This window comes from Tachysurus fulvidraco, chromosome 16 (genome assembly GCF_022655615.1).
Source record: "Tachysurus fulvidraco isolate hzauxx_2018 chromosome 16, HZAU_PFXX_2.0, whole genome shotgun sequence".
Taxonomy (NCBI): domain Eukaryota; kingdom Metazoa; phylum Chordata; class Actinopteri; order Siluriformes; family Bagridae; genus Tachysurus; species Tachysurus fulvidraco.
This window is the reverse complement of record NC_062533.1, coordinates 8,866,897-8,891,485: the sequence shown is the minus strand read 5'-3', so window position 1 is coordinate 8,891,485 and position 24,589 is coordinate 8,866,897. Positions and strand designations below refer to the sequence as shown.

The 24,589-nt window shown below is 37.1% G+C and overlaps 2 protein-coding genes across 3 annotated transcripts; both read left to right on the top strand.

Moving 5' to 3' along the window:
• The first annotated feature begins 634 nt into the window (after positions 1 to 634).
• On the top strand, positions 635 to 4,751 carry ubxn2a (UBX domain protein 2A). 2 transcript variants are annotated; one of them, XM_027149148.2, is made up of 7 exons: positions 635 to 782; positions 1,535 to 1,597; positions 1,752 to 1,840; positions 1,983 to 2,092; positions 2,212 to 2,349; positions 3,485 to 3,646; positions 3,887 to 4,751. In XM_027149148.2, exons 2-7 carry the CDS (start codon positions 1,588 to 1,590, stop codon positions 4,068 to 4,070), a joined length of 693 nt encoding a protein of 230 aa, XP_027004949.1. In that variant the 5' UTR covers positions 635 to 782; positions 1,535 to 1,587; the 3' UTR covers positions 4,071 to 4,751. The 2 variants fall into 2 exon arrangements, with proteins under 2 accessions (XP_027004949.1, XP_027004945.1); XM_027149144.2 differs by having other exon boundaries at positions 1,710 to 1,840.
• A 201-nt stretch (positions 4,752 to 4,952) lies between these two features.
• mfsd2b (major facilitator superfamily domain containing 2B) lies at positions 4,953 to 24,496 on the top strand. The gene is made up of 16 exons (XM_027149143.2): positions 4,953 to 5,069; positions 5,373 to 5,481; positions 5,852 to 5,959; positions 10,914 to 11,039; positions 11,288 to 11,412; positions 14,281 to 14,404; positions 16,491 to 16,569; positions 17,051 to 17,229; positions 19,645 to 19,735; positions 20,649 to 20,770; positions 21,053 to 21,136; positions 21,667 to 21,750; positions 22,556 to 22,665; positions 23,582 to 23,725; positions 23,886 to 24,062; positions 24,151 to 24,496. Exons 3-16 carry the CDS (start codon positions 5,870 to 5,872, stop codon positions 24,200 to 24,202), a joined length of 1,587 nt encoding a protein of 528 aa, XP_027004944.2. The 5' UTR covers positions 4,953 to 5,069; positions 5,373 to 5,481; positions 5,852 to 5,869; the 3' UTR covers positions 24,203 to 24,496.
• Positions 24,497 to 24,589: the final 93 nt, after the last annotated feature.

The window sequence follows — 24,589 nt, the reverse complement described above, 5'->3', positions numbered from 1 at the left end:
GTTGGTGAAGGAAGTATAACCTTTGCTGGGCTTTTTTTTTTCACAATGGAGTCAATTTAAAGTCCCACTTCGGGACCTGGGAGATGGTGGTTCCCAGGAACTTGCAGAAACAGTGCTGTTCATGATGGTAAGTGTGGGGAGGGCAGGGTAGATTCTCCTGAAGTCTACTATTATCTCCACAGTTTTGAGCATGTTCAGCTCCAGGTTTTGAGTTGTGACTGCACCAGACAGCCAGCTGCTCAACCTCTCGTCTGTATGCAGACTCATCTCCTGGATGAGACCGGTGACTGTAGTGTCATCTGTAATCAGAAGTCTTCAATTACACATCATCACAGACCAACAGCCTCAGCCAAGCACATAGTTTGCTAATAATGGGTATTGATGTTTGGGATGCACTATGACTTTAGAGATAAAAAAAAAACACTGACGGATTCCCACTAGCTTTATTCACACATTTATCTCCAGTAACACTTTTTTTTATGCTGGTTAAAAAAATACAAAAACACAGTATGATTTTAAAGAAATATTGGTCGTTCTTTCATCATTAGTAAGCTAACCTTAACACAGTTATTAAAAATCTGTCTATTTTGATGGATTTATAAAACCCTCGTGCACTGTTGTAGTTTATAATCGTTACGTCATACCGAGGCAGCGCGCGCGCGGTATTACGTCACATTAATGGCTGCTGCGTCTTCCTGCGTGTGTGTGTGTATGTGTGTGTTATTGAAGGAAGCTTTAAAGCCCAGGATCTATCTGTGTTGCTCGTATGGAATGGCAGATTGGTAACGATACTTTAACGCTTTATCGGAATATTTTTGTTATCGGATTTGGGTGCGATCGTTTATAACGGATCTGTGTCTGAATTACGATCAATAATGCTCACGTCTCTCTCTCTCTCTCTCTCTCTCTCTCTCTCTCTCTCTCTCTCTCTCTCTCTCTCACACACACACACACACACACACACACACACACACACACACACACACACACACACACACACACACACACGTTACCTCTTTAGGTAATTTGTCTCAGGACAGATGTCATGTTTTTTAATTGGAGTTCCATATAGTGAACACTGTTTATGCTTTTAGCTTGTTGCATTTTTACGTCATTTCGCCTTGATTGTTATGCGGGTGGATGGGTGTAGGGTTGGATGGAGTGGATGGGTGTAAGGAAGGGTGGATGGGGTGTAGATGTCTCAAAGCAGCTTTATAGAAGTATGGAAACAGAAAAGAGAGAAAAAAGAAAATAATAATAATAATAATTAATTAATTTATACAATTAAAGTTTAAAGTTAATTTAAACTTATTAACTTATAATTTAAAATACCATATATCTATCCCTATCCCTAATGAGCAACCCGGGGGTGACGGTGGCAAGGAAAAACTCCCTGAGATGATATGAGGAAGAAACCTTGAGAGGAACCAGGCTCAGAAGGGAACCCATCCTCATTTGGGTGACACTCTACAGTAAATAATGTAAATGTAAATAATGTCCTTACCAGCATTATTCTTTCTCTTTATATTCTAAGATGGAAGAGCGAAGACGTTATGAAAGACACTGATTCAAGGGAAGGTGTCAAAAATGGCGCATGGTGAGCATTACTATGCTTGATTTCCAGATATTAAAATGGCATCCAAATGTTTTAATGTTGATCTAAGATGTTCTTCATCATTGTACCCTCAATACCATTATTATGTAATGAGCTCTCATGTGTGATGCTGCGCAAAATGATCCCGATGATGAAGAAGAGACCCCCATAAGGTCAAGTTTTTCTGTGGAGGACCTTCTTGATGAGGTGGAGAAGCTCAGCAGTGTACCCACATGTGACAAGAAGGTAAAGTGATGTCTAATTCTCAGGCTAACTTGTCACAAACACGAAGCCACATTCTAAATGAATGCGTTTGTTACAGCGAATGCACCCATAGCCCAGTGTCTGCATTTTAAGGTTGCGCTGCTCAGCTGCTTTGTTAATGCAGGTGGAGATTGTGGTTAGACTCTGGAAAGATGGTTTTACACTGAATGATGAGGATTTGCGCAGCTACACTGCAGAGGAGAATCAGGAGTTCCTTGAAGCTCTTAAACGAGGGTAAGGTATTGTCACTGAAGTATGGGATTATTATAAATGTATCCGAGCACACTGCAAGGACTGCATGGGCATGATAAAGTTTCTTCCACTGTTTTCTCAGTAAGAACATTTGTTTGCAGGGTGTTACCATTGGAACTGGAGGGAAGAGCTGATGAGGAAGAGCTGGAAGTCAGCGTTGAGGACATGAAGGATGAAATGTATGTCCCAAAGAAGAAGACCTTCCTGCCTTTTAGTGGCAGAGGCTACAGACTAGGCAGGTAAAAGAAAAGCCTTATAAATAGTTCTATCGATTGCGAGAATAGGAATGTGACTTGTCACTTTGACCTAATAAAAGAAGAGAGAAATACAGAACTTAAAATGCATGAATTATGAAGTAAATTATGAAAATAATTATATAAGCCATGTTTTCACTCCAGACCCAAAAACTCACTTAATCTACATTGAGATGTTTGACAATCCCATTAGTTTAAAATGTCTCACATAGGACAAGATACCAATGGGTTGGTTTGCTCTTGGTGATGTGAGTCCAAAAATGGGCCTCATTTCTCAATTTATTTAGTAAAGTTATGTGTATATTATGCAACTTTCAGGAGCATTGACACTACTCATAGAAAAAAATGCACATTGCTTGCATTTCATGACACAAAACTCAGTAAAAGTCAAAAGTCTTGGTAAATTCAAATGGCAAATTGATGACAAAACAGTAAAAGAAAAGGAATTTCTGGAGAGAAGAATTTAACAAGACATTATTTTCTAGTAATGTCAATAAAAATAATATATAAAAAGTGCAACAGCAAATGAAAAGCACAAAATCTGATTATAGAATCTTCTACTAGATAACTATTCTGTAACAAATATATCAAGGACACCAAGGACAGTGCACTGGGAAACTGCCATGTTTAATTGTAAGTGTCTTGGTGAGTTTCAACCTGGAGTCTCTCATGCGCCTCACCACTCACTATTTTGTATTCATTTCTGGATGTTTTGACTTGTTTTATTTAATGTATTTTTCAGAAATAACCGGATTTTTACTTATTCCAAATATCTAAAGGAAGTGAACAAAAACAGATTCAATTAAATTTGGGATCTCTTCCTATGTATTGGAGAAATATTGTTTCTGCTGAGATCATTTAAAACATGTTTATGTATTCAATTTAAATTGAAATGAATGAGTTTTAATAATATTACATTTGAAAAATGAAACACATTTCAACATTATTAGTGCAGTAGTGCAGTAGAAATCCTCTAAGAGATCCACTAGATGGCTTCCTCATTCTACTCTCCTTATCTTATCATAATGTGGTCTGTTTCAGATGTTTGCCTGATGCTCAAAGTCTTGGAAAATAATTTTATATTGTAATTATTAATTCTGTACATGTTCCTGTCGGCTAGCGTGGCACCTAGGGTTGTGGTCAGGTCTCGTTCAATCCATGAAGACTGCTCTGGCCCCCCAGTCCCCCCAGTGGAGCTGGATGAAGCTTTGCCCATCACTTGTCTCCAGATCTGGCTAGCAGATGGCCGGCGGCTAGTGCAGAGGTTTAACCTGTCTCATCGGTGAGTGTAACTTACACAGAACAGGCAATGTGTTGATAATCACATGCTGTAAGAATTATACACAAAATTGCTCCTACATCATAGCGATAAACATGATTATGTAATTTAAGCATCATCTTCAAATGAAACATTATCTCTCTTGTAAATGAACCAGCTCATGGACTTTGTGGTAGTTGATTTTAATCTTTGTTATGATGGTGGGTTGAAGTACGTTTAAGTAAGTTATTCGTATCGTTGCAGAATCTGTGATGTTCAAGGCTTTGTAGAGAAAGCCCAGACAACCAGCTCACCGTTCATCTTGACCACATCTCTACCTTTTCGGGAGCTCACGCAGGAGAATCTGAGCCTGGAGGAGGCCGATCTGACAAATGCCGTCATCGTCCAGCGGCCTCTCAGCACACAAGCACCTTTTGGTCACTCATGATCGAAGTCACCTTAACCGGTCACCTTAAAGTATAGAGAACCATTTTATGAACATTTTTAGAACACATAAGCTTGCAGTATTTAATCTTTACAAAGCTGCTTCAGAGTCTATACAACTGCAGACCTCTTTGCATTAATTTCATTTTGAAAACTACGAACGCCACCGTGAAGAATAAAAGAAGAAATCTCCTCACTGTCACCTTGTCATCTTCAATCAGAGTGCAATAATTATGTATTTAATAGTCTTATAGTCATGTGTAAATGCTGCACATAGTATAACAATAAATATGGAATTTATATAGGTACAGTTTGAAATAACAGACAGTTATTCTTTGTTCTTCCCTTGTTGGATGCCTTGATCACTTCTGATGCAATGCAGTACACACATGCCACGTCTTCAATATCAATATTCAATAAGTATTTGACTTTGACTGTGCTGTGATTAATTAAAATATGTACTGAATGCACTTCTCTGTGTCTATTACAGACTTGACTGAGGTCCGTCTTACCGCAACGATGGTACTATTTTTGTGTGTTAAAATATTTGCTGGTTTGCTGTTATGAAATTTAAGGCAGAATTTATTTGCAAGTGGATGACATGTACATGCACTTTAAACAGAGTGAGAAGTTCTTTTGTACTGGAGCATTGCTTGCAATAAATCCAATAAATGAATGAGCCCTACCTGTTTTCTGTAGTGCATTATTTTCATATAAGTATTTTTTTTTTTTACAAACACGGACAAAAGCACCCTCAGATTCTCTATTTTATATTATTTCTATAGCATATATACGTGTATATATAAATAAGCTGGAATAATTTGGTACATTTAACATAATGATCAGCTGCAGTGTTAAATGATTCCTTAAAGATGGTAAATAATGGCCTTTGTCATTGACAACCAACTGCTGTCTCTCTTTAAAAAAAATAAAAATTCTATTATGTTTTGAAAGTCAAGACAGTCAAGCCAGTCTTTCAAATATATCTATCAGCAAAAATCAGGTTAGTGCCCATTTTTATAAAGATTTACAGCATAAAACATAAGCTAAGGCAAACAAATAGAATGTATAACAGGAATAAAGTACAGGCAGTGTACCTATAATCATGTGATATATTATATATTGTATAATTATATATTGTAGATATTGGAGAGAAAGAAAGGCTAGGTGATGGCAAAAATGGCAAATACTCATAAACCTGTTTCACATTCCTATGAAGTGTGTGTGTGTGTGTGTGTGTGTGTGTGTGTGTGTGTGTGTGTGTGTGTGTGTGTGTGTGTGTGTGTGTGTGTGTGTGTGTCCACAGGGAGGCGTGCTTTTCTCTCAGAGCTTTCATCAGTCAGTTGCTCCAGCTTTCCGAGCCTCTCGGTCAGTCTCCTCATCTCTCTGTGGAATGAAGTCACTCCATCAATCAGGTGAGAGGCAGAATAAATCTGTGACTCTACTGGGCAACTTTTTAATTTTAATTAAGTATGTACTGAAATTGATAGTTAATTAGGTAACAAATGATACGTAAGTGTAATGATTTTTAACTAACAATGACCTTGGCACTTAGAATTACCTTGGTACTCTACGCATGTATTCGCTTGCTGTTTGCTGATTTCTGAAATATGCAAAAAGTCCTGAGTTTTAAAACTGTAAAATCTATGGTTTAAATGTTGAGATAGACTACATGAGGGAATTTATTACTATTATGCAATGTTCAGTGAGTGTGAATATGTTTTTGGTTTTCTGGCCACGGGAGCAAAATGTAAACACAACCAATGACACTTTGTTGTCTCTCAGCCTGTCACTCTCATAGTCATGACTAAAGGGAGGAAGACACCAGCCAGCTCAGGTGACAAATCAGTGATGAAGAATCTCAAGCCTGTTTTCACCAAGGTCTCAGCACAGGTAGGATTCTGTTAAAACTGAAGATGAGCTGATTCAATTTTAGATAAAGTCGATTTGTTACTTTTTCTAATTAAAAACTGTGATATCATTCAGTGTCCTCTGAGTTCAAGACAGGAAATAAGCTCGAGATTCTAAAGATATGATTTTTCTTATGTTATGATTCTCAGGTGGATTTTGATGGCTTGGTGAATGATACGTTTTAATGAGTGAAGGGAATGCTTGCAGTGCTTATTGATGCGTTTTCAGCACAGCATGGCCTCAAGCTGGAACGAGATGCTTTGTGGTTAAACAAAAAATATGAATGACATTCTTAAGCAAGTGCTATCTAGTTTAAAAGAATATCTCCAAGTGTATTACAAAGTATGAGTTAAGTCAGCAATCTCAACCATGTGCAAACTGCATGTTTGCCATGTTCAGCGTCATGATTATACCAGTCAGGTGCTAATTAATAGCCTGAAAGTTTAGCTTCTAAAAACTACCACTAAACAAAAATGTGTATTCTGTCTGCTATGCTATACGTTCATTCCAGCAAATAATATAGGCTCGCACTATATCTATTGAATTGCTCAGTTTTCAGTCTCCAGTTCAGAGGGTGGAAGGCACATATTTATCCTGAATGCTAGCTACATTCTAACATCTATTTGACCACAGAAATCCATAGACTGTCAAATTTCTAAATTGCAAGTGTTATCAGATCAAAATCTCTCCTCTTAGGCAATAAAAAAACTGTTTCCACCATGGGAACTGCTCAAATGGCAAGTAACAGCAGTAATCTCTAAAAATACAACATAGTAATTTACGTCCAAATGAACCGTTTATGTTATTTTAGAAGTAAAGGCAACGCATAACCGTATTGCACCAGCAAGATCTCCCAGCGTCAGATGTGGAGTAAAACCGCTAAACCGTGTGATGCTAAATAAGCTGCCAAGTGAAATAGCAGTCAACATTTCTATGCTACTGTCCCTTTGAGTGGCCATCTTATTGAGTAGCCACAGTGAAATGCTAGTTGTGTGTGGTGTGTGTCAATAATATATGGGAGAAAAAGCACTAATGCATCTCTTGTTCTCACAGCTCTTGTCACATGAGACACAGATATCCTTTGTGTTTAAATATAGACCAAAAGCAGACATCCATGATAGAGGATACAAGTGAGAAATTGAATTATGCTGAAAGTGTAAATCTCTGGGACTGGTGTAAAAGGCAATGTGTGAACAGGGCTGTAAGTGATGCTTTACTGAACTGCAATATTGTCAAATCAATCGTGTTCTGTTCTCCTGACTTCCCTCATGTACTTCAGGTTGGTGTTCTAAAGAATAAAGTTATTTGCATGATAAAACACACATAAATAATTATATCCAGAGAATGTTTTTGCATGCACCAGTGCTACGTCTTTCAGTATTGAATATCAGCACAAAAAACATGTATCTAATTCAGAAAAAAAAATCAAAACAGTTGTGCACTAATTCAGTGTGCCATCAAGGGCGTTCTGTGATAACTCATGGAAAATTCAATCTGCTTGTACACTGAAGAAAAAAAATAACATTACTAAATCCCAGCAGTTATAAATCCTTCACCCTTGTATTATGTCATCCCAGTCTGTGTGCCACACACAATCTGCTTAGAACTCAGCTAGGGGGTGCAGAGCAAAGGGCAAAATGGATTTTGTGTAATTAAATTGATTTCTTAGAACTGGTTTTCTGTTTACAGATTAAACCTACTGTACAGCAAGGCAAATGAATATATTAAACTGTTTGAGTATACAAGGAGATCTAAAGTGTTATGTAGTGCTGTCAAACCAAACAGCTGACATATCCCTCTATAGTCAACAGATGTTTTCATGACAAGCCATGTCGCCTGTGGTGCAACCAGTTATGTGACTAGCAGCATGCCAATATTAAGCAACTGGCAAGCCAACAAATAAAGAAATAAAAGTGCTGATGGTAGATGAATTACATAAGGAATGAAATAAGATAGGTATGCTGTGACAGGAAAATAAACATCTACCTTTTTTCTTATACCACTGTGCCAGTTATTACCAATTCGTTAAAGTTTTTTTTAACCATTTACATTTAATGCTGTGGAACATCTGTGAGAAATGTTAGTTCCTGCTCCAACTTACATACAGCTAAAAACAACAACTCCCACACCACCTTTTTTTTTACTTTCTCTTGGATTTGGGACTGAAATCACAGCTGGTTATGTTAAAAAAGCAGAATAAGCTGCCAATCTTAAAGTGATGAATGCTATTATGGAAAAAGGACTGCTTAACATATTACACTGAACAAATCACAAGAAAAACGTGTGATTTTATTGCAGTCAGCACTACAGAGTCATATTATTATTATTATTATTATTATTATTATTATTATTATTATTATTATTAATAATAATAATAATAATAATAATAATAATAATAATAATAATCAATACCTTCTTACAAATCATACTTGAGGTTTTAATAGTGCTATGTGCCTTATTTCTTTCTTTCTTTTTCAACATTTTTAACTTGTTTAACTAAAAATCTGCTTGGCTTTCCCTTTTCTCCTGTACCCATGATTGTAGTGTGTACTATCTATGAGGTAATCAGATATGTTGAGCCTAAACAGAATAATTTCCTGTTTATGTCTGTGAGAAAGTTTAATGTTTGCTCTATGCTGTAGAAAGCAGCTTTTTTGGTTTAAAGTGAACGTTCCACACGTCGTATTATTTAAATATAATTTTGCCCCTATGAAATGGATTAATTACTAAGCTCTATAAACTAGTGTCGCTTCTTATTTATTCAAAATACCGGAAGTATCAGAGAGTAAAAATGAAGTTTAGTATCAGGGTTTCTTCACAGCTTCGTGTTATACAATAAAAGTAGAGATGTAAGGTCTGGACTCAGGAAATAGCTTAAAGTTTAAAGTCACTTGATTTTATTCTTGATTTGATTTTCTTGTCAGACTCGCCTTACTTTTGAATAATTACATAGCAACTTCCTGGTAATTGTGCTTCTTAAAGACATTCGCTTTTTCAAGATGTAGAAAACTAGAGAGGAAACGTGAAAATATCAACCAGTTAATTATAGTATCTTTTGAAGGCCTGTTGGCTTTGGCCTCTGTGGTTGTTTTGTTGTTGCCTGTTTCAGGCACAGCCCTGGAGAGAGAAAGCGTGCATGGCGACAGCCAAAAAGCGGCTTCGACCGAGTAGATGAAGGAGTTGGGTGAAACGTGCAAATACAGGGTGTAGGATGTCCTTGGCTGCTGGAGTATTTTCAGCTCTCTCATGTGCTGTCTGACTGTCTACAGGATCAGAAGGAGACAGTAATAAATATAAGGTTCTCCCAGCTGTGGTTAACACCAAACCAATGGTACTTTAGTGTGTTACCAGAGATCACATCCAATAGTCACGTACACATATCCACCCTTATAAACACACTTTTTTTTCCCATCCGAAGACATTCAGAGACAAGGTGTAAGAATGAATGCCAGTGAGAAAAACCACTTACACACAGCAACACACACCCACACACCCACACACAGTCAAACCCCAGGCGCTTTGTACTGAGGGAAGTGACACTCTTTGATTGACAGGTATTTTAAACTCTTGCTAGTATAAACGTTTTTGGCTGATGAAAAGCCCATCCCAGCCATGCACTGGAAAAATGTGAGTAGTGGGATTGTGTGTGTAGTGACCACATTAGAGAGCCATATGTTATACGTATCACCCAAGAGCTTCGGTAATGAGTTTCAGAGGTCGTTGACCTTTTAACCAGAGATTAAGCCACTATAAAGACTAGTTCAACAAATAAGTTCAGTAATCACACACTGGCAACTTAGAGATCAGACTGTAGAATATAAAACAGATGGGGCTCTGATATCAGCAGACTGTTTTATCATTCCTACATGTGAATGCAATTATAACCTGTGGAAGTTTATTAAAAACAACTGAAGCCTATTCTGCAGCTACAGGACTGTCTTTTAATTCTGAAAGTTCCAGTGTTATTATAACAAATAGATCTTTTTTATGGCTAAATGTTTGTGGACAGCAGGCCATCACATCTATATCTACTCTTCTTAAGGTTTTCAACTCGATTTTTAGCATGGCTTTAGGATTTTGTGTTCATTCAGCTACAAGAGCGTTAGTGAGATCAGGCACTGATGTCAGGTGAGGAAGTGTGGGAAACAGTCTGTGTTGTATTTTATCCCAAAGATGTTCAGTGGGGTTGAGGTCAAGGTTCTGTGAGGTTCTTCTGTTTTTGGCAAACCATGTCTTCATGGGCCTCGTCCTTTGCACAGTGGCACTGTCATGCTTGAAAAGGTTTAGGTCTCTTAGTTCTGTTGAAGGGAGACTTTCATGTTACTGAGTACAAAGACATTCTATACAATTGTGTGCTGTCAAATTTGTGGCAACAGTTTGGAGAAGTGGTTACATATGGACACAGAAGTGAGGTGTCCACAAAGTCTACTTACTATCTATCTATCTATCTATCTATCTATCTATCTATCTATCTATCTATCTATCTATCTATCTATCTATCTATCTATCTATCTGTCTGTCTGTCTGTCTGTCTGTCTGTCTGTCTGCTGTCTGTCTGTCTGTCTATCTATCTATCTATCTATCTATCTATCTATCTATCTATCTATCTATCTATCTATCTATCTATCTATCTACTCTCTCTCTCTCTCTCTCTCTCTCTCTCTCTCTCTCTCTCTCTCTCTCTCTCTCTCTCTCTCTCTCTCTCTCAGGATGCTCTTTTTCCAGTTTTTGCCAAGCATAACTAAGTACTGTAAATATGTTATTTTATATTTGACATGTTTATGCAACTTTAAAAACCAATAAGACTTGAAAATATATCTCATCCGGTATGATCCTGATCCAGCAAACAAATCCATAAAGTTTACATGCTGCAACATTAATATTTGTGCATTTATGAATAAATGATTTTATGGCCTTGCTGTTTGTGTGTTTACAGACTCATCTGGAACAGAAGCTGTCCGTCTGCAGCAAACTGTGTTTCGCTATTGGAGGAGCACCTAATCAAGTTGCAGGAAGTGCAACTGCTTTTTTCTTACAGATATTTCTGCTAGACGTTGCACAGGTAACGTGTACATGAATGTATTAATGTGTTCCACCATTATAGAAAGGAAGTGACTCTAACAAATGATCTTATCACTAATGCAACAGATTTGATTAAAGTTTCTATCATGTAAAATCTAAAAATATCTGGAACAGCTCGGTTACTGCTCAGATTTTTAAGACTCTGATGTTCTGACCCCCCAAATGTTCCTGTTGCCTCATGAACTTAGAAATAAGTGGCATTTACGTGTGTGTTCTTCTTTTCCTCAGATAAACCCATTTCAGGCCTCCCTGGTGCTGTTCATTGGTAAAGCTTGGGGTGCAGTTACTGATCCTGTTGTGGGATTCTTCATCACTAAAAGCAAATGGACAAAAATTGGCCGACTCATGCCATGGTAAGTAAAAGATTCTCCAACAAGATCAGCATATACACTAGCAGAGTATACACTATATAGTCAAACATATACAGGCACCTGAATATTACATCCATTTGTGGCTCTTTCCTAAACTGTTGGAAGCACACAGTTGACAATAACTTCTATGATTGCTGTAGCATTAAGATTTTCCTTCACTGAATCTAAGGCTGTGTTCCAGCATGACAATGTCCCTGTGCACAAAGTTAGCTCCAAGAACACATGGTTGGTGTGGAAGACCTCAAAAGGCCTGGACAGTATCCTGACCTCAACCCCACTGAATGCTTCTGGGATGAACTGCAATGCTGACATTGCATTAAGCATTTTCACCCATCCTCATTGCCTGAACTCACTAAAGCTTTTGTGGATGAATCAGGAAAAAATTCCCAAAGCCATACTCCAACATTAAATGTGGAGGCTGTTATAAGAGCAAAAAGGCGACTGTCCGACAAACACATATGGGTGTGAAAATCTGGTGTTCACATACTTTTGCTCATGTAGTGTCTTTTATTTTCGAGAATCATACTCTATGTAGGATTCCCCGGCTGGTTCATTATTTGACACTGATCTCTTGGTCCCAATTGCTATTCCTGTAAGGAAGTTCCCATATCACTTCCATATAACTAAGATGGCATCAAAGTGTCTGAAAGGAAGTTTTGTCCATTGGTGGAATGTGACAGCCTTGCCCAACTGGGACCTCAGACCCCCTGAGCAGATAAGCCTTCGGACATTTCACTCTTAAATGCTTTGTTTAACACTACAGATTCTGTAGGGATCCTTCTCTAAGGCACAGAGTAATCAGATAAATACACTTGTAAGTCCCAGGTGGTGTGCATTGGGACTGGGAGCCCAAGAGAGAAAAATTTTTGAAGCAGTCTGTATTTAGTCTATGAGGGTGGTAATGGGTAGACACATATGAAATGAGAAACGCCATGCGTTAACATGAGAGCGTATTAAGTGTGGTACACGCTCATGAGGGGCTGTGTAACATGACTGCATATATTTATTTGCCTTCAGGGTCTGTTTTAACCAATGGTCAGTGTTGCTGTAGTTTAGAATATAATTTATATATTGCTGAAAATATGCTCAGTGGGTTGAAATAGAAATAAATGCAATAGGCAGGATCAGGCAGAATTGTTCAGTGGGTGGGAATAAGATGAAACAAAAATCCTACATGTCTGCAGTGCAAGGAAACTTTAAATTAAACTCAACTGAACATCAAACTACAACTTTCAGCCTGGGAAATGAAACTGAGCTCGTTCTTTCATTACAGGCTATGTTATCTCACAGTAAGCATGATGGTTTCTTTGAAATCTTGATCAATCCTCAGTGAAAACAGATATGTTTTAATATGGGCTATGTCTAGACAGCTCTTTTATTACAGATGTCTATCATCTCATCTCATACTTCACGATGTTCTTAAAACTTTAACAAGTTTAACAAGCGTTTTTAATTACACAGCAGGTCTTTCATTAAAAATGACAACATTAGCTACTACCCACCCTCTCACCCAAAAGAAATCCAGTATGATCAGACAGTATGGCAGACCCACTGATTTCTAGAAACATACTCTAGCTGTGCTTGCAGATACCTATGTGTGTTTGAGTGGTGTGGGTGTTTGTGGGTCAGTGATCCTGCCAATGTAGGTGTGTCTTTTCACTTAGAGTGGACATTTCTAGGCCAACTCATCATTAGCCATCTTTGCACAACATTCAGAACCATCCAGTCATCCAACCCCCCACTCCCCAATTCCCCTCCCTGACTCTGTACTGTTGGTCCTTTATGGGAAAAACAATCACGGGTGAGTAAGAGTGTTAGCTCACACTGCAAATCAGAGGTCTGGACTGAGCTAGAATTGGCCATTCTTCAGCCACATTGGACACATTTCATTGTCCCTGTCTTTCTATTTTTAGCTATAGCTGTTTGCCTACAGTTTATCAATAAATAACCTGTATGTGTGGAAGAGGTCAATGAACTCTACTGAGGTAAAGTGTATTTCATTACCAGGGATCATAAAGGCATCGGTTCCTGTGAAAGGCTTTCCATATTATGTGGATATGAAAAAAGCACAAACATCATTGAGTTGCTTACTTTCGATATTGTGCTGAGATGATTGAGCCTTCTGTTTTTCAGTAAGATATGAAAAGACTGAAATGCAGCCGAATCCATTTTGGCCAAAATGATTACAGTGCTGAACAAATGCACATGTGGCTAAGATGCTGTGGCTTACAGGATTACTATAGTGTACAGAAGAATCTGAACAAACACCACACAAACTACATTTCTTGCATGTATAAACAGATCAGCATTCATGACAAATGACTTATTTGCAATGTCGCTAGTGTACAGGACATCTGCAATAACCAAAACGATTAGATTTATTTAGACAAATATTTAGATTTTATGTTCCTTTTGCACCTCCGCCTTGTGTGTGTGGAGTTTGCATGTTCTCCCCGTGCCTCAGGGGTTTCCTCCGGGTACTCCGGTTTCCTGCACCGGTCCACATGCATGGTAGGTTGATTGGCATCCCTGGAAAATTGTCCATAGTGTGTGATTGCATGAGTGAATGAGAGAGTGTATGTGCCCTGCAATGGGTTGGCACTCCGTCTAGGGTGTATCCTGCCTTTATGCCCGATGACTTCTGAGATTGGTACAGGCTCCCCGTGACCCAAGAAGTTAAATAGGATAAGCGGTAGAAAATGAATGAATGAATGAATGAATGAATGAATGTTCCTATTGCTTTATAGAACTCAGATATGATATTTATATTTAATCATTTCTAAAGCCATTTTGCAAAATTAAGCATAACTTGTTTCTGGATTCTTTAATAATGTTTCTTTTTTTCCTTAGGATGGTGGCCTGCACACCATTTACCATAGTGTCCTACTTCTACTTGTGGTTTGTTCCTCCTTTCACCAACCAAAGGTACATCTGGTATCTGGGCTTCTACTGCCTCTACCAAACTCTCATCACAGTAAGTTTTGTCTTCTGATGTGAGTTAGAATCACACTGCAGTTAATATCTCACAGCATCCCACAATGAATATTATTATATTGCACAATTAATATTATGATTACACATAATTATAGAACTTTTTCTGTCTTTGTTTGGCAAAGAATGGCCGGACATTTCAAACAGAGATGCTACTGATACCTGAAAGTAAAGCACAATGTTGATGGAGAGTTACATATTCTTTGTCATATTGGGCATTATTATTATTATTATTATTATTATTATTATTATTATTATTATTAGTAGTAGTAGTAGTAGTAGTAGTAGTAGTAGTAGTAGTATTACACACAGATTATATGGATGAAAATACAGTTCACTCTGAATTTTATGAATAAAGCTTCACCTTTAGCTCTGGTGATAAAAGCAACTTTAGACACCAAATATTTGAACACATAATGATTGGTGGAAATTTATTTAGGAAATGTTTTTTTACAAATGAGAAATAAAAATCCATAGGTCGTCACAAATCTACCCATAATGAAACTAGAACTTATATAGAGTGGGTTTGCTGCTGTCTAAGTCCGTCACTTTGATGTTAGTAGTTTTTATTTTTGTAATTTTTTTGTTTGTGTCCTTTGCCAAATTTGCTTTCAGTCAATTACACCAGCATATACTGACATGGGGAAGCCGCTCCACAAACCCACGCTATAATGACAAGTCATTTTAACTCCTTGATAAGTACATGGTAGGGGGAGCCAAAAACCACCAGAGAGGGTAAACGCTGGTTTCCTCTTTTAGCATGTTCCATTGTCTTTAAGTGCAAGGCTGAGAACCAGCAGGTGTGTCCACTATCACTGGCAGTGAACCCAGTCTTTGTAACACACCCACCTTTAATTACTCCATTATTTTTAATCAGACTGTTTGCTTTTGAACCAAACAACAGCTCCAAATGTGTCCAAATTAGCATTGTAAATGAAAAACCTTGTTGTTTCCTAGCCAAATGACATTGGTTTCTGTAATAGAACAAAGGCTGGGCTGGGCTGGGTCTTTAGAGAGGTTTATTTTAGTAGATGTTTGGTCCACTGGTGCACCACAGTGCTGACTTGATTTTTTTAATGCAAATTACAAAGCATAAGAGATGCACACACACACACACACACACACACACACACACACACACACACACACACACACACACACACACACACACACACACACACACACACACACACACACACACAAAGAGAGAGTACATTAACACTTTTCACTGTTCTACGTAATGTGCATGTCTGCAAATGTTGTACACAGAGCAGCACAAAAACAATATACTGTTTTGCAGCTGAGTAAAGTGCAGGTAAAGATGCTACAGGTGTAAACATCAAGGACGGCAATTTGTAGCAGCATTAAAAAAATGAAATTGTTTACGAGCTTTTGTTGTCAGTCTCTGGGAACTGATGACTCTGATGGCTTGGGGGAAAAACTCATTACAAATATGGTATAAGATATAAGTTAAGATAATTTATAAATGTTGAGTTTTCAGACTTATGATGTAACAGCAAAATTAATGAATTAACAGGTACAGCTCTTTCAACTGAACTCTGTAAGAAAACACAGTCTAGTCTTTACCACTATTTTCTTTATCACTAGTTCACAGGCCATGTTGAAATTTCTCTACCTTTGGGCTTTTTCAAATGTCATTCAAGAAAAATCAACAATAAAACAACAAAAAAGGGTTTTTAGATCACATTAAAAATTTAATGTTGATCCATGGCCAGTATTTGAATAGTTAATGTTTAATGACATTTATGTTCTCTCTTTTCTTTTCTTTTTTTTTTTAACTTGCCTTCGTCTAACAGAGCTTAGCTTTCTATAATTAAACCGTATGCTCGTTAAGTCATATGTTTTACTGTTATTATTACTATTAGAAACGACATTTATCTTATATTTCATTCTTCTACTGTTCTTATCTATTCGTTTTCCATAGTGATCTACCCTTTGACCATAAAATGCATGCTCACTGTAAATTCTTTAAGATCCTTTTCTTTTCTGATCCAGTATGGCTCAGTAATAAATAATTTCTCTCTGTTGGTTTCTCTTTTTTTGTGTAGTGTTTCCATGTGCCTTACTCAGCACTGACCATGTTTCTGAGCACAGACCAGCAGGAAAGAGACTCGGCTACAGCATATCGTAAGTCTATCATTTAACAACACAAGTTATTTTTGATGAAGTTTACATGTCATTATCAGAATATCTGATGGTCAATGCAACAGTAACAAAATACCCAAAAAAACTTTCTTTGAAAGTATAATGACAGCTATGATATGATCTTATATTAAATATAAGAAAGTTTAACATTTAAAAAAAAGTTTCACATGCCGGTTTATAATTTTTGTAAGGATAGTTACTAATGCTACATTATAGTCACTAACAACTGAGTTAAAATACTCTGGTCTCAATACGTTATCTGTATGATGTACCATAAAATCATTTTGCACATGTTGTACACAAGAGATCTTATAAATAACAGTCAAATCCAAATACAATGCAATGCAAAAAAATTAACCATAACAGATGAAGATAACTTGATCATTAGCTTTCCACCCTTTTCTGTGTGGCAGCACAATACAATTCACAGTAGAGGATTAATCCCTGTGTGTCCCTGCTGCAGGTATGACAATGGAGGTGTTGGGGACGCTGGTCGGTGCAGCCATCCAGGGCCAGATTGTAGCGAGTGCACATACCCTAAAGCACTGCCCTCATAACAACCTGTCAGCTGGTCTTCTGGGAAACAGCAGTGGAACGGAAGTCATTCGAAGTCTGGTGCTGTCCCAGGACTTGTCACATGCAGTATGTAAAATAGACACAGCAACATTAAATACACTCTTATGGGAATATACAATATATCATATATACAGTATTTTTTATATTTACAGATTATTCTACTTTTACTTATGTAGCTTTTTAACAGTTTAATGTAGCTGGATGGATGAATGTATGTATGTATGTATGTTTTTTTGTGTGATAATTTTACATGATAATAATACAGTAGCTGTCTGCCGTGTTGATGTTATCATCCTGTTTTCCCGTGATGTTCAGTAGACACCACAAGAAGTGTAGAAGAGTAAACCAATGGGGGGGGGGGGGGGCATGATGTGTAATGGTTAGCATGGTTGCCTTGCATCTCCTCTACCTCATGCGTGCATGGGAGTTTACATGGTCTCCTTTTGCTTTAGAGGTTTCCTCCAGGTGCTCAAGTTTCATCACCATTCCAAAAACATATGTTGAAGATGGATTATTATCTTTAAATTGTCCATAGAGTATGAGCATGCGTGATGGGTGCCAACCCATCACAGGGCACACAAAGACTCCCTATGACCCTGTGAAGGATAAGCGGCACAGAAAATGGATGGATGGATGGATGGATGGATGGATGGATGGATGGACAGATGGAGAGATGGACAGATGGACAGATTGAAGGATTAAAGCACTGCTGCCATTGGTGTCTTTACTTACATAAAGTCAGACTGCATTGTGGGTCATGTAGGAAAATGTAAAAAAAAAAAAAAGAAAAAGAAAATTGGCCAACATGACTATTTTAACTAAAAATCTCATACTTTCATTACAAAATCTTGAACTCTATGGAAGATGACTAATGCTAATTAACCTCAGGATGCTTAGGGTGGATATACATTCTATGACTGTCAAGGGCTCACTGTCTAGTCATATACCTACACTCTATTAGAGGCTTGCAGCTGTAAACACGAGGCTCACCAGTGACCCCAGAGCAAACAAGCATGAGTGTGTTAGTGGCTGATGTATATTTACAGCAGAATGTCACCCACTTCCATAGACAGAGTCAGTCATACGGAAGTGAGTGTGGACCAACAAACCGCTTCTGGTTTTAGGGATAAAACCCATCATGCATCATCACGAGGAGCCACAGCTATTCAAAGAGGTCTGGGTGAAATTTTTGTATTCGAAAATGTTGCCAAAGTGGTTAGCTGTGCCACATTCCTCAGGCTGAGGGTGGTGTGCTGTTTGGGTGCGTCTTCCAAACTCCTCCAAATCTGGCCACTGTTTGATCTGGATTGGTAATGAAGTGCTTTGCTGCTGTGCCTGGAAAAAGAGCAAACAAGTTAGATAGATTTGTTTAGCACAGAACAGTTCCTGTTTAAATGGAAGACTTTTTTTTTTCATTTTTGGTGTTACTGCTTATTTTACCAGGCCATACATCATGCTGTCATGTCTAGAATTTGTCTTAATTCGCATCTCCTTCAGAACAGGATTTAATAGAATTATTCATTTTCAAAAGCACTGAATAAAAACCTCAGAGTAATGCATATTATTGAGAAATGATTAGATTTACAATAAATATTTAGCAGGAAAAATTACTCAGCAAAATGCATATTAGATGTTTAACTATTGCTGCATTTAACACCATTTTCTTTTTCTTCTACCTACTGGGTCATTAAAAAAAAAAAAACACTTGCAGTCTGCTGTTCTGCATACTGTATGTGTGTTAGCTGAATGAACACATTTTGCCTTGACAAATGCCTTTTCAGTAGAAGATTAACAAAACGTTACAAAATTAACATAACTATTATGCACTAATGCACTATGATAAAACTTTCTATGAAGAAAACTTTATTATTGTCACATATACATTAAAGCACAGTGAAATTCTAATATATATCCAGAGCATATGGTCAGCGATGACACGGAACCCCAGGAGTAGAGAGGGTTAGAGGCCTTGCTCAGCTTGGCAGTGCTGGGGATTGAACCCTGATCTTCTGATCAACAACCCAAGGCCTTAACCACTTGAGCCAATACCAATGAGTGTTTCCTTTGATATTTCAAGATCTGGGGGGAAGAAATGCCTTGTGTTAAAAAGAAGTTTTAGTTTAGCATTTTAGCATTTATTCCTTAGCTTTAACTTAAAGTATTTTGGAAGTGCCATTGTGGCACTTTGTCTCCTCAGAACTTCAACATCCCTAGTTCAACCATGAGCTCAGGTTACTATCTGTTTGGAGTTTTGCATGTTTTTAATGTGTCCAAATGGGTTTTCTCTGGGTTTCTGCGGTTTCCTCACACCCCAAAACATGCTCGTAGGTGACCTGCTGGTTGTGAATGAGTAAGGGAAAGTGTTTGTGTCCCATTCAGGGTGTATTTCCACCTCTTAATTATAATAACACCTGATCCACTGTTACTGTAAGTTGACAGAAGATGACAGAAAGTACCATTTATTTGTTTGTGTTTTTGCAGAAAGAAGTCTACATGATTGCTGCCGGGGTGATCGGGGCACTCTTTCTTATCTGTATGGTTGTGATGTTTCTGGGAGTTAAAGAGAGAGATGGTGAGTGTGGAGTTACATATATTTGACCACTTTATTATATTGTATTGAGGTGTTGTCAGTGCTACCATGCACTACTGGTAGACTGTTTAAAGATGATAAATGTTTATTATTGCAATAGGTTTTTTTTTTCTTCTTATACTGTACAACACCAAGTTCTCTATGATTCTACTAAGCAACAACTATACAAAAACAGGATACCAGGAACAAAAGAGGCACAAAAATACAAGGAATCGGCAAAACAATACACGCAAGACAACTGGTATAAATGGTGGAGTTAATTAGAAAAACATATCATAAGGATCAGGATAAGGATCAGGATAAGGATCAGGCGAGGGGAAACACACAAAAAACAAAAACAAAGACACATAGAACAAGACATAAACAAATCTGTGATGGAATATCTGGAATAATCCAAGCCATCCATGACAACTACACCCTATGCACTTAAACTATTAGTATCATCTCATGTGAAAAACTAAGGTATAATGATTTGTTTTTAACTAAACAGGAATATAAGCCATTTCCCAGATGAAGGCAAATCATGTCAGATACAATTAAAGTGACACTGTTATCTTTAGCAAAATACGGTGAATAGCACTCATTGTTTTTGGTTGAATAAGTGCATCATCTTGGTACTTTTTGAATTTCCAGTGTGGACCCATGACTCACACTATTTATACTATAAAACTGGCATAGAATAGTGCATAAGTATGCGATTAATAGAAACCTATAGTTTAGTGAGGTTGCTGTAGATGTCAAATTGCCTGTACATCCAAGCACCAAAGATTTCCTAGAACAGGATATGGATCTGATGGTTAAGTGTATACAAACATTTGGCTGTATAATGTATCATTCATGATCATGTTTGTATGGCTTAGGTTTTTTTTTAATTTTTTACTATTTATCATTTTAGATCCTTATGCACTAAAGACAGAGAAACCAATTCCCTTTCATAAGGGCTTTGTGCTGGTGATGAGACATGGGCCATATCTCTCCCTCACAGCAGCTTTCCTCTTCATATCTGTAGCCATACAGGTAAAGAGCTTACATTTAATATTTCTTCATTACTTAAGAGAGAGGGTGAGTAACTGGGGATGATATCTTTGCAGAGTTGCCCTGAGACATGCTGTATTATACCCTCTAGTACTCTTCCTTCATACATTCTTCTCATGGCTGAAATATTGCAGTAAATGAAATCATAGCTCCAGCAGATTAGCTTCATCACACAGCAACCGCTAGCGCAGATTTCAAATCATTTAGGTAGAACAAAACTAAGTTGTGTTTTTATTTATGTTGTTGACTGTTGTTATTCTGAAGCTGATCCAGAGCAACTTTGTGCTGTTCTGCACATACGCAGTGGATCTTCGGGACCACTTCCAAAATATGGTTCTAACAATACTGGTGAGTTCACAGGACACCCATTCATGCCAAAAACGTTTAAAAATGATAACTATTAAGTATAATTGACATCGGATATTTTCACAGCAAAAATAATATCTTAGCAAAGTCTAAATATCTTATAAATATGAACAAATTAATATAAATCTGCATTATTATGTCATTGTTCTAAATAATGTGATATCATGACTAAATATCATGTGATTATATTAAACCTGTTTCTAGACTTATTGATTGTTGTTCTATTGTCAGATACTCTTTCAAATTTTGAGCATTTATTTATTTTACAAAGAAGCAAAATGAATGGCAAGAGAATAAGAAAATTTCAAGCTTGAATAAAGTCTAAAAACAAATCAAATAATCGAATTTTAATTATCTTGTAAAAAAAATTAGAAACTAGATAATAAACTTTCTCACAATCGAGGTACCCTTTTCTTTGCAGTTGTGTGAGTTTTGTTGCTTTATCTTTCATGTTCTTCACTCCAAACAGCTCTTATATATTGTTTTAAGAAATCTCTTTTCCCCACATACAGATGTCTGCAGCCTTGAGCATCCCGTTCTGGCAGTGGTTCCTACAGAGGTTTGGCAAGAAGACAGCAGCGTTCTGTGGAATTACGGTAACTCTTACTCTTTCACCTCCTTTAACCTATGGACAATACATCTTTTATCAACACATACTACATTATATATTAACCCTTGTATGGTGTTCGGGTCTATGGGACCCATATTCATAAACATCAATGTTTTGAAAAACTCTGCTTCCTTGTAAATTTGTTGATTTTTTCCCCACTCATAACTTGATTAAATTTGAGGTTTTTTTTTTATTTTTTATTTTATTACAGTTTATTAAAAAACAACAAAAAACGAGTAGCACTTTAATTAAAAAATGTGATGTAATAAAGGTAAAGGGCAAATATTAATCATATATGCTGTTTATATTGCTTGTAATTGGAATGAAGTAAACATCTGTAGAGTATTTTAACATAAAATTTTGGATTGTGTTAAATTAAAAACCCCAAAATGCAGTGTGTCCAGCAGACCCACGAACACTGGCTGTGTAACAAAAATACGAACACCATGCAAGGGTTAAATCTGCACTGCTATTAAATAATACACATTCATTCACAATGGTGTAACTGTGGGATTTTGTTACATGTATATTCAGTGGTCGAAAATATCCAGAGAGACTGGACTTAAATTAAAATACAACTAGCTAGCTAGTCTGCTAGGTAGCCAGTCATAGCTGTTTAACAAGAAACTTAAATTTAGCTTTGATGGCTGAGTCTTATTTATTTATTTATTTTATTTTATCCTGTGATTATAACTTTGTAACTAAGTAAAGATACAGAGTACAGTTACTGTAGTATTTTAACCAAATGTGTATCATATAGTGTGATTCAGTTTGATGGTGTTTGTGTGCAGTGGATTATTCCCTTCACTGTGATGCTGGCATTCGTTCCAAACCTGATAGTGGCTTATGTGGTAGCTGTGTCTTCTGGACTGAGTGTAGCTGCCTCGCTACTTTTACCCTGGTGAGTAGTTCTTTTCAACAGACAGACTATTGGGCTAGGCACTATTTGATAGACAGATTATTAGGCTATTTATCAGATAGATAGACAGCATTTTTCCTGTTTGGCTATTGACAGACATTCCATTTTATTTCCATTTATGGCAAACACCTTTATCCAGAGTCACTTACATTTATCTCATACACACAAACAAGCAATTTAGAGTTAAGGGCCATGCTCAGGGGCCCAGCAGTGGCAGCTTGGTGGCCCTGGGATTTGAACTCATGACTTTCAGATCAGTAGTCCAACACCTTAACCACTAGGCCACCATATAAGACAGACAGACAGACAGACAGACAGACAGACATATATTCATTTTTAGTTTTTTGTCCATAAGGGACAGTTTAAATTCAGAAAATCAAATCCAAGTTAGTTATATTTTTCTGACTGCCCATAGGAGCTGTATTAAATAAATAATGATACAGTAGAATTGATATTCAGGATTTTATTTGTTCTATACAGCTGTATACAGTGTACAACTTGCAGCGAAATGAATAAGTGTTCATTGTGTGCATCCATGTTATAGACTGTATAGTGTATCATGTATAGTGAGTGCAGCACGATGGCTGTATGTCATGTGCATGAATGAAAAATACAGCAAAAAGAAACCCCTATTGTTTACGATCGATCTAATACATCGCTGCTACCGCTACTCCATCGTCTATACCTAATTACTTTACAGTCAACTTAATCACTGGCTACGTTTGGAACATTTTTATTTTTGGTTCAAGTGTTTCTCTTTTGCCTGATGAGTTCTCTTAAAAAAACATCCAGCAATGTATGTTTATCTTTTTTAAAGATCCCTTATTAAAAGAAATGAGCTTTACTGATGACACTGCATGTCTTACTTGTGAAATGATGGACCAGGGTTTGTGTTCAGGTCAATGCTGCCAGACGTCCTGGATGACTTCAGACTGGCAAACCGCAACTCGAAGGGCCACGAGGCGATCTTCTACTCCTTCTATGTTTTCTTCACCAAGTTTGCGGCAGGGATCTCTCTGGGAGTGTCCACTCTCTGTTTAGAGTGAGTTTCATCAAGGCACACATATAATTTATCTTTGTCTCCTCTGTAATTATGCAATAGTTTTATAATAAGTGGCTGTATCCATTAGAGTAGAATTTTAGTCCTAACGTCTTTCTCTTATTTGTTCCGTTTAGTAATTATTGTTTTGTCCATGCTATAGATTTGCAGGCTATAACACAGGAGCATGTATGCAACCCAAAGCAGTAGTGTACACTCTGAAACTCCTGATTGGCATTGCCCCCGTGGCCTTTATCATCACAGGCCTCGTCATCCTCCTGCTATACCCCATCAACGAAGACGTGAGACAGAGAAACAAACTGGCTCTGGAGGATCTAAGGTAACTTCCACATCTCATAGTTTTATCCTTTTTTAATGACCCCATCAATCTAACTGCTCCAACTAACTTCGCTTTTTGTCTTTTTTAGAAACCAGACTGTAAATTGCAGCTGCCTCAGAGAAGACTTGAACAGTGTATAGATCCTTTACACATCACAGATTCAGATTCCAGCTTGGCCTTGGGATGAGATGTGTTAGTGTACATTACACTGTGTTAAATATAGTAAAGTTAACATTTCATTTTATTTTATGATATCATCTGTATTGCATTGTATTCAATATCTACCTAATTTATATTATGAATGTATGTATGTATGTATTTTTTCTTCCTTTTTGTTACAAATGGAAATGATTTAATTATTTGAATTGAATTTCATTGAAAGCAATATATTGGTGCTGTTACATGACTTAACGCTATATTATAAAACACTTTATTAGTTCAATATACCTCAAGTTCAAATAAGTGAATAAATAATAAATAGTCTAATTAAAAAATACCTTATATTTCATTTTCATTTCTTTTGTCAG

Coding starts and splice junctions, on each gene's coding strand:
- ubxn2a (XM_027149144.2), top strand. Junction 1,841..1,982: donor TACCCACATGTGACAAGAAG/GTAAAGTGATGT, acceptor TTGTTAATGCAG/GTGGAGATTGTGGTTAGACT. Junction 3,647..3,886: donor AGGTTTAACCTGTCTCATCG/GTGAGTGTAACT, acceptor GTATCGTTGCAG/AATCTGTGATGTTCAAGGCT.
- mfsd2b (XM_027149143.2), top strand. CDS start 5,870: ATGACTAAAGGGAGGAAGACACCAGCCAGCTCAGGTGACAAATCAGTG. Junction 14,405..16,490: donor TCTACCAAACTCTCATCACA/GTAAGTTTTGTC, acceptor TTTTTTGTGTAG/TGTTTCCATGTGCCTTACTC. Junction 21,137..21,666: donor ATATGGTTCTAACAATACTG/GTGAGTTCACAG, acceptor CCCCACATACAG/ATGTCTGCAGCCTTGAGCAT.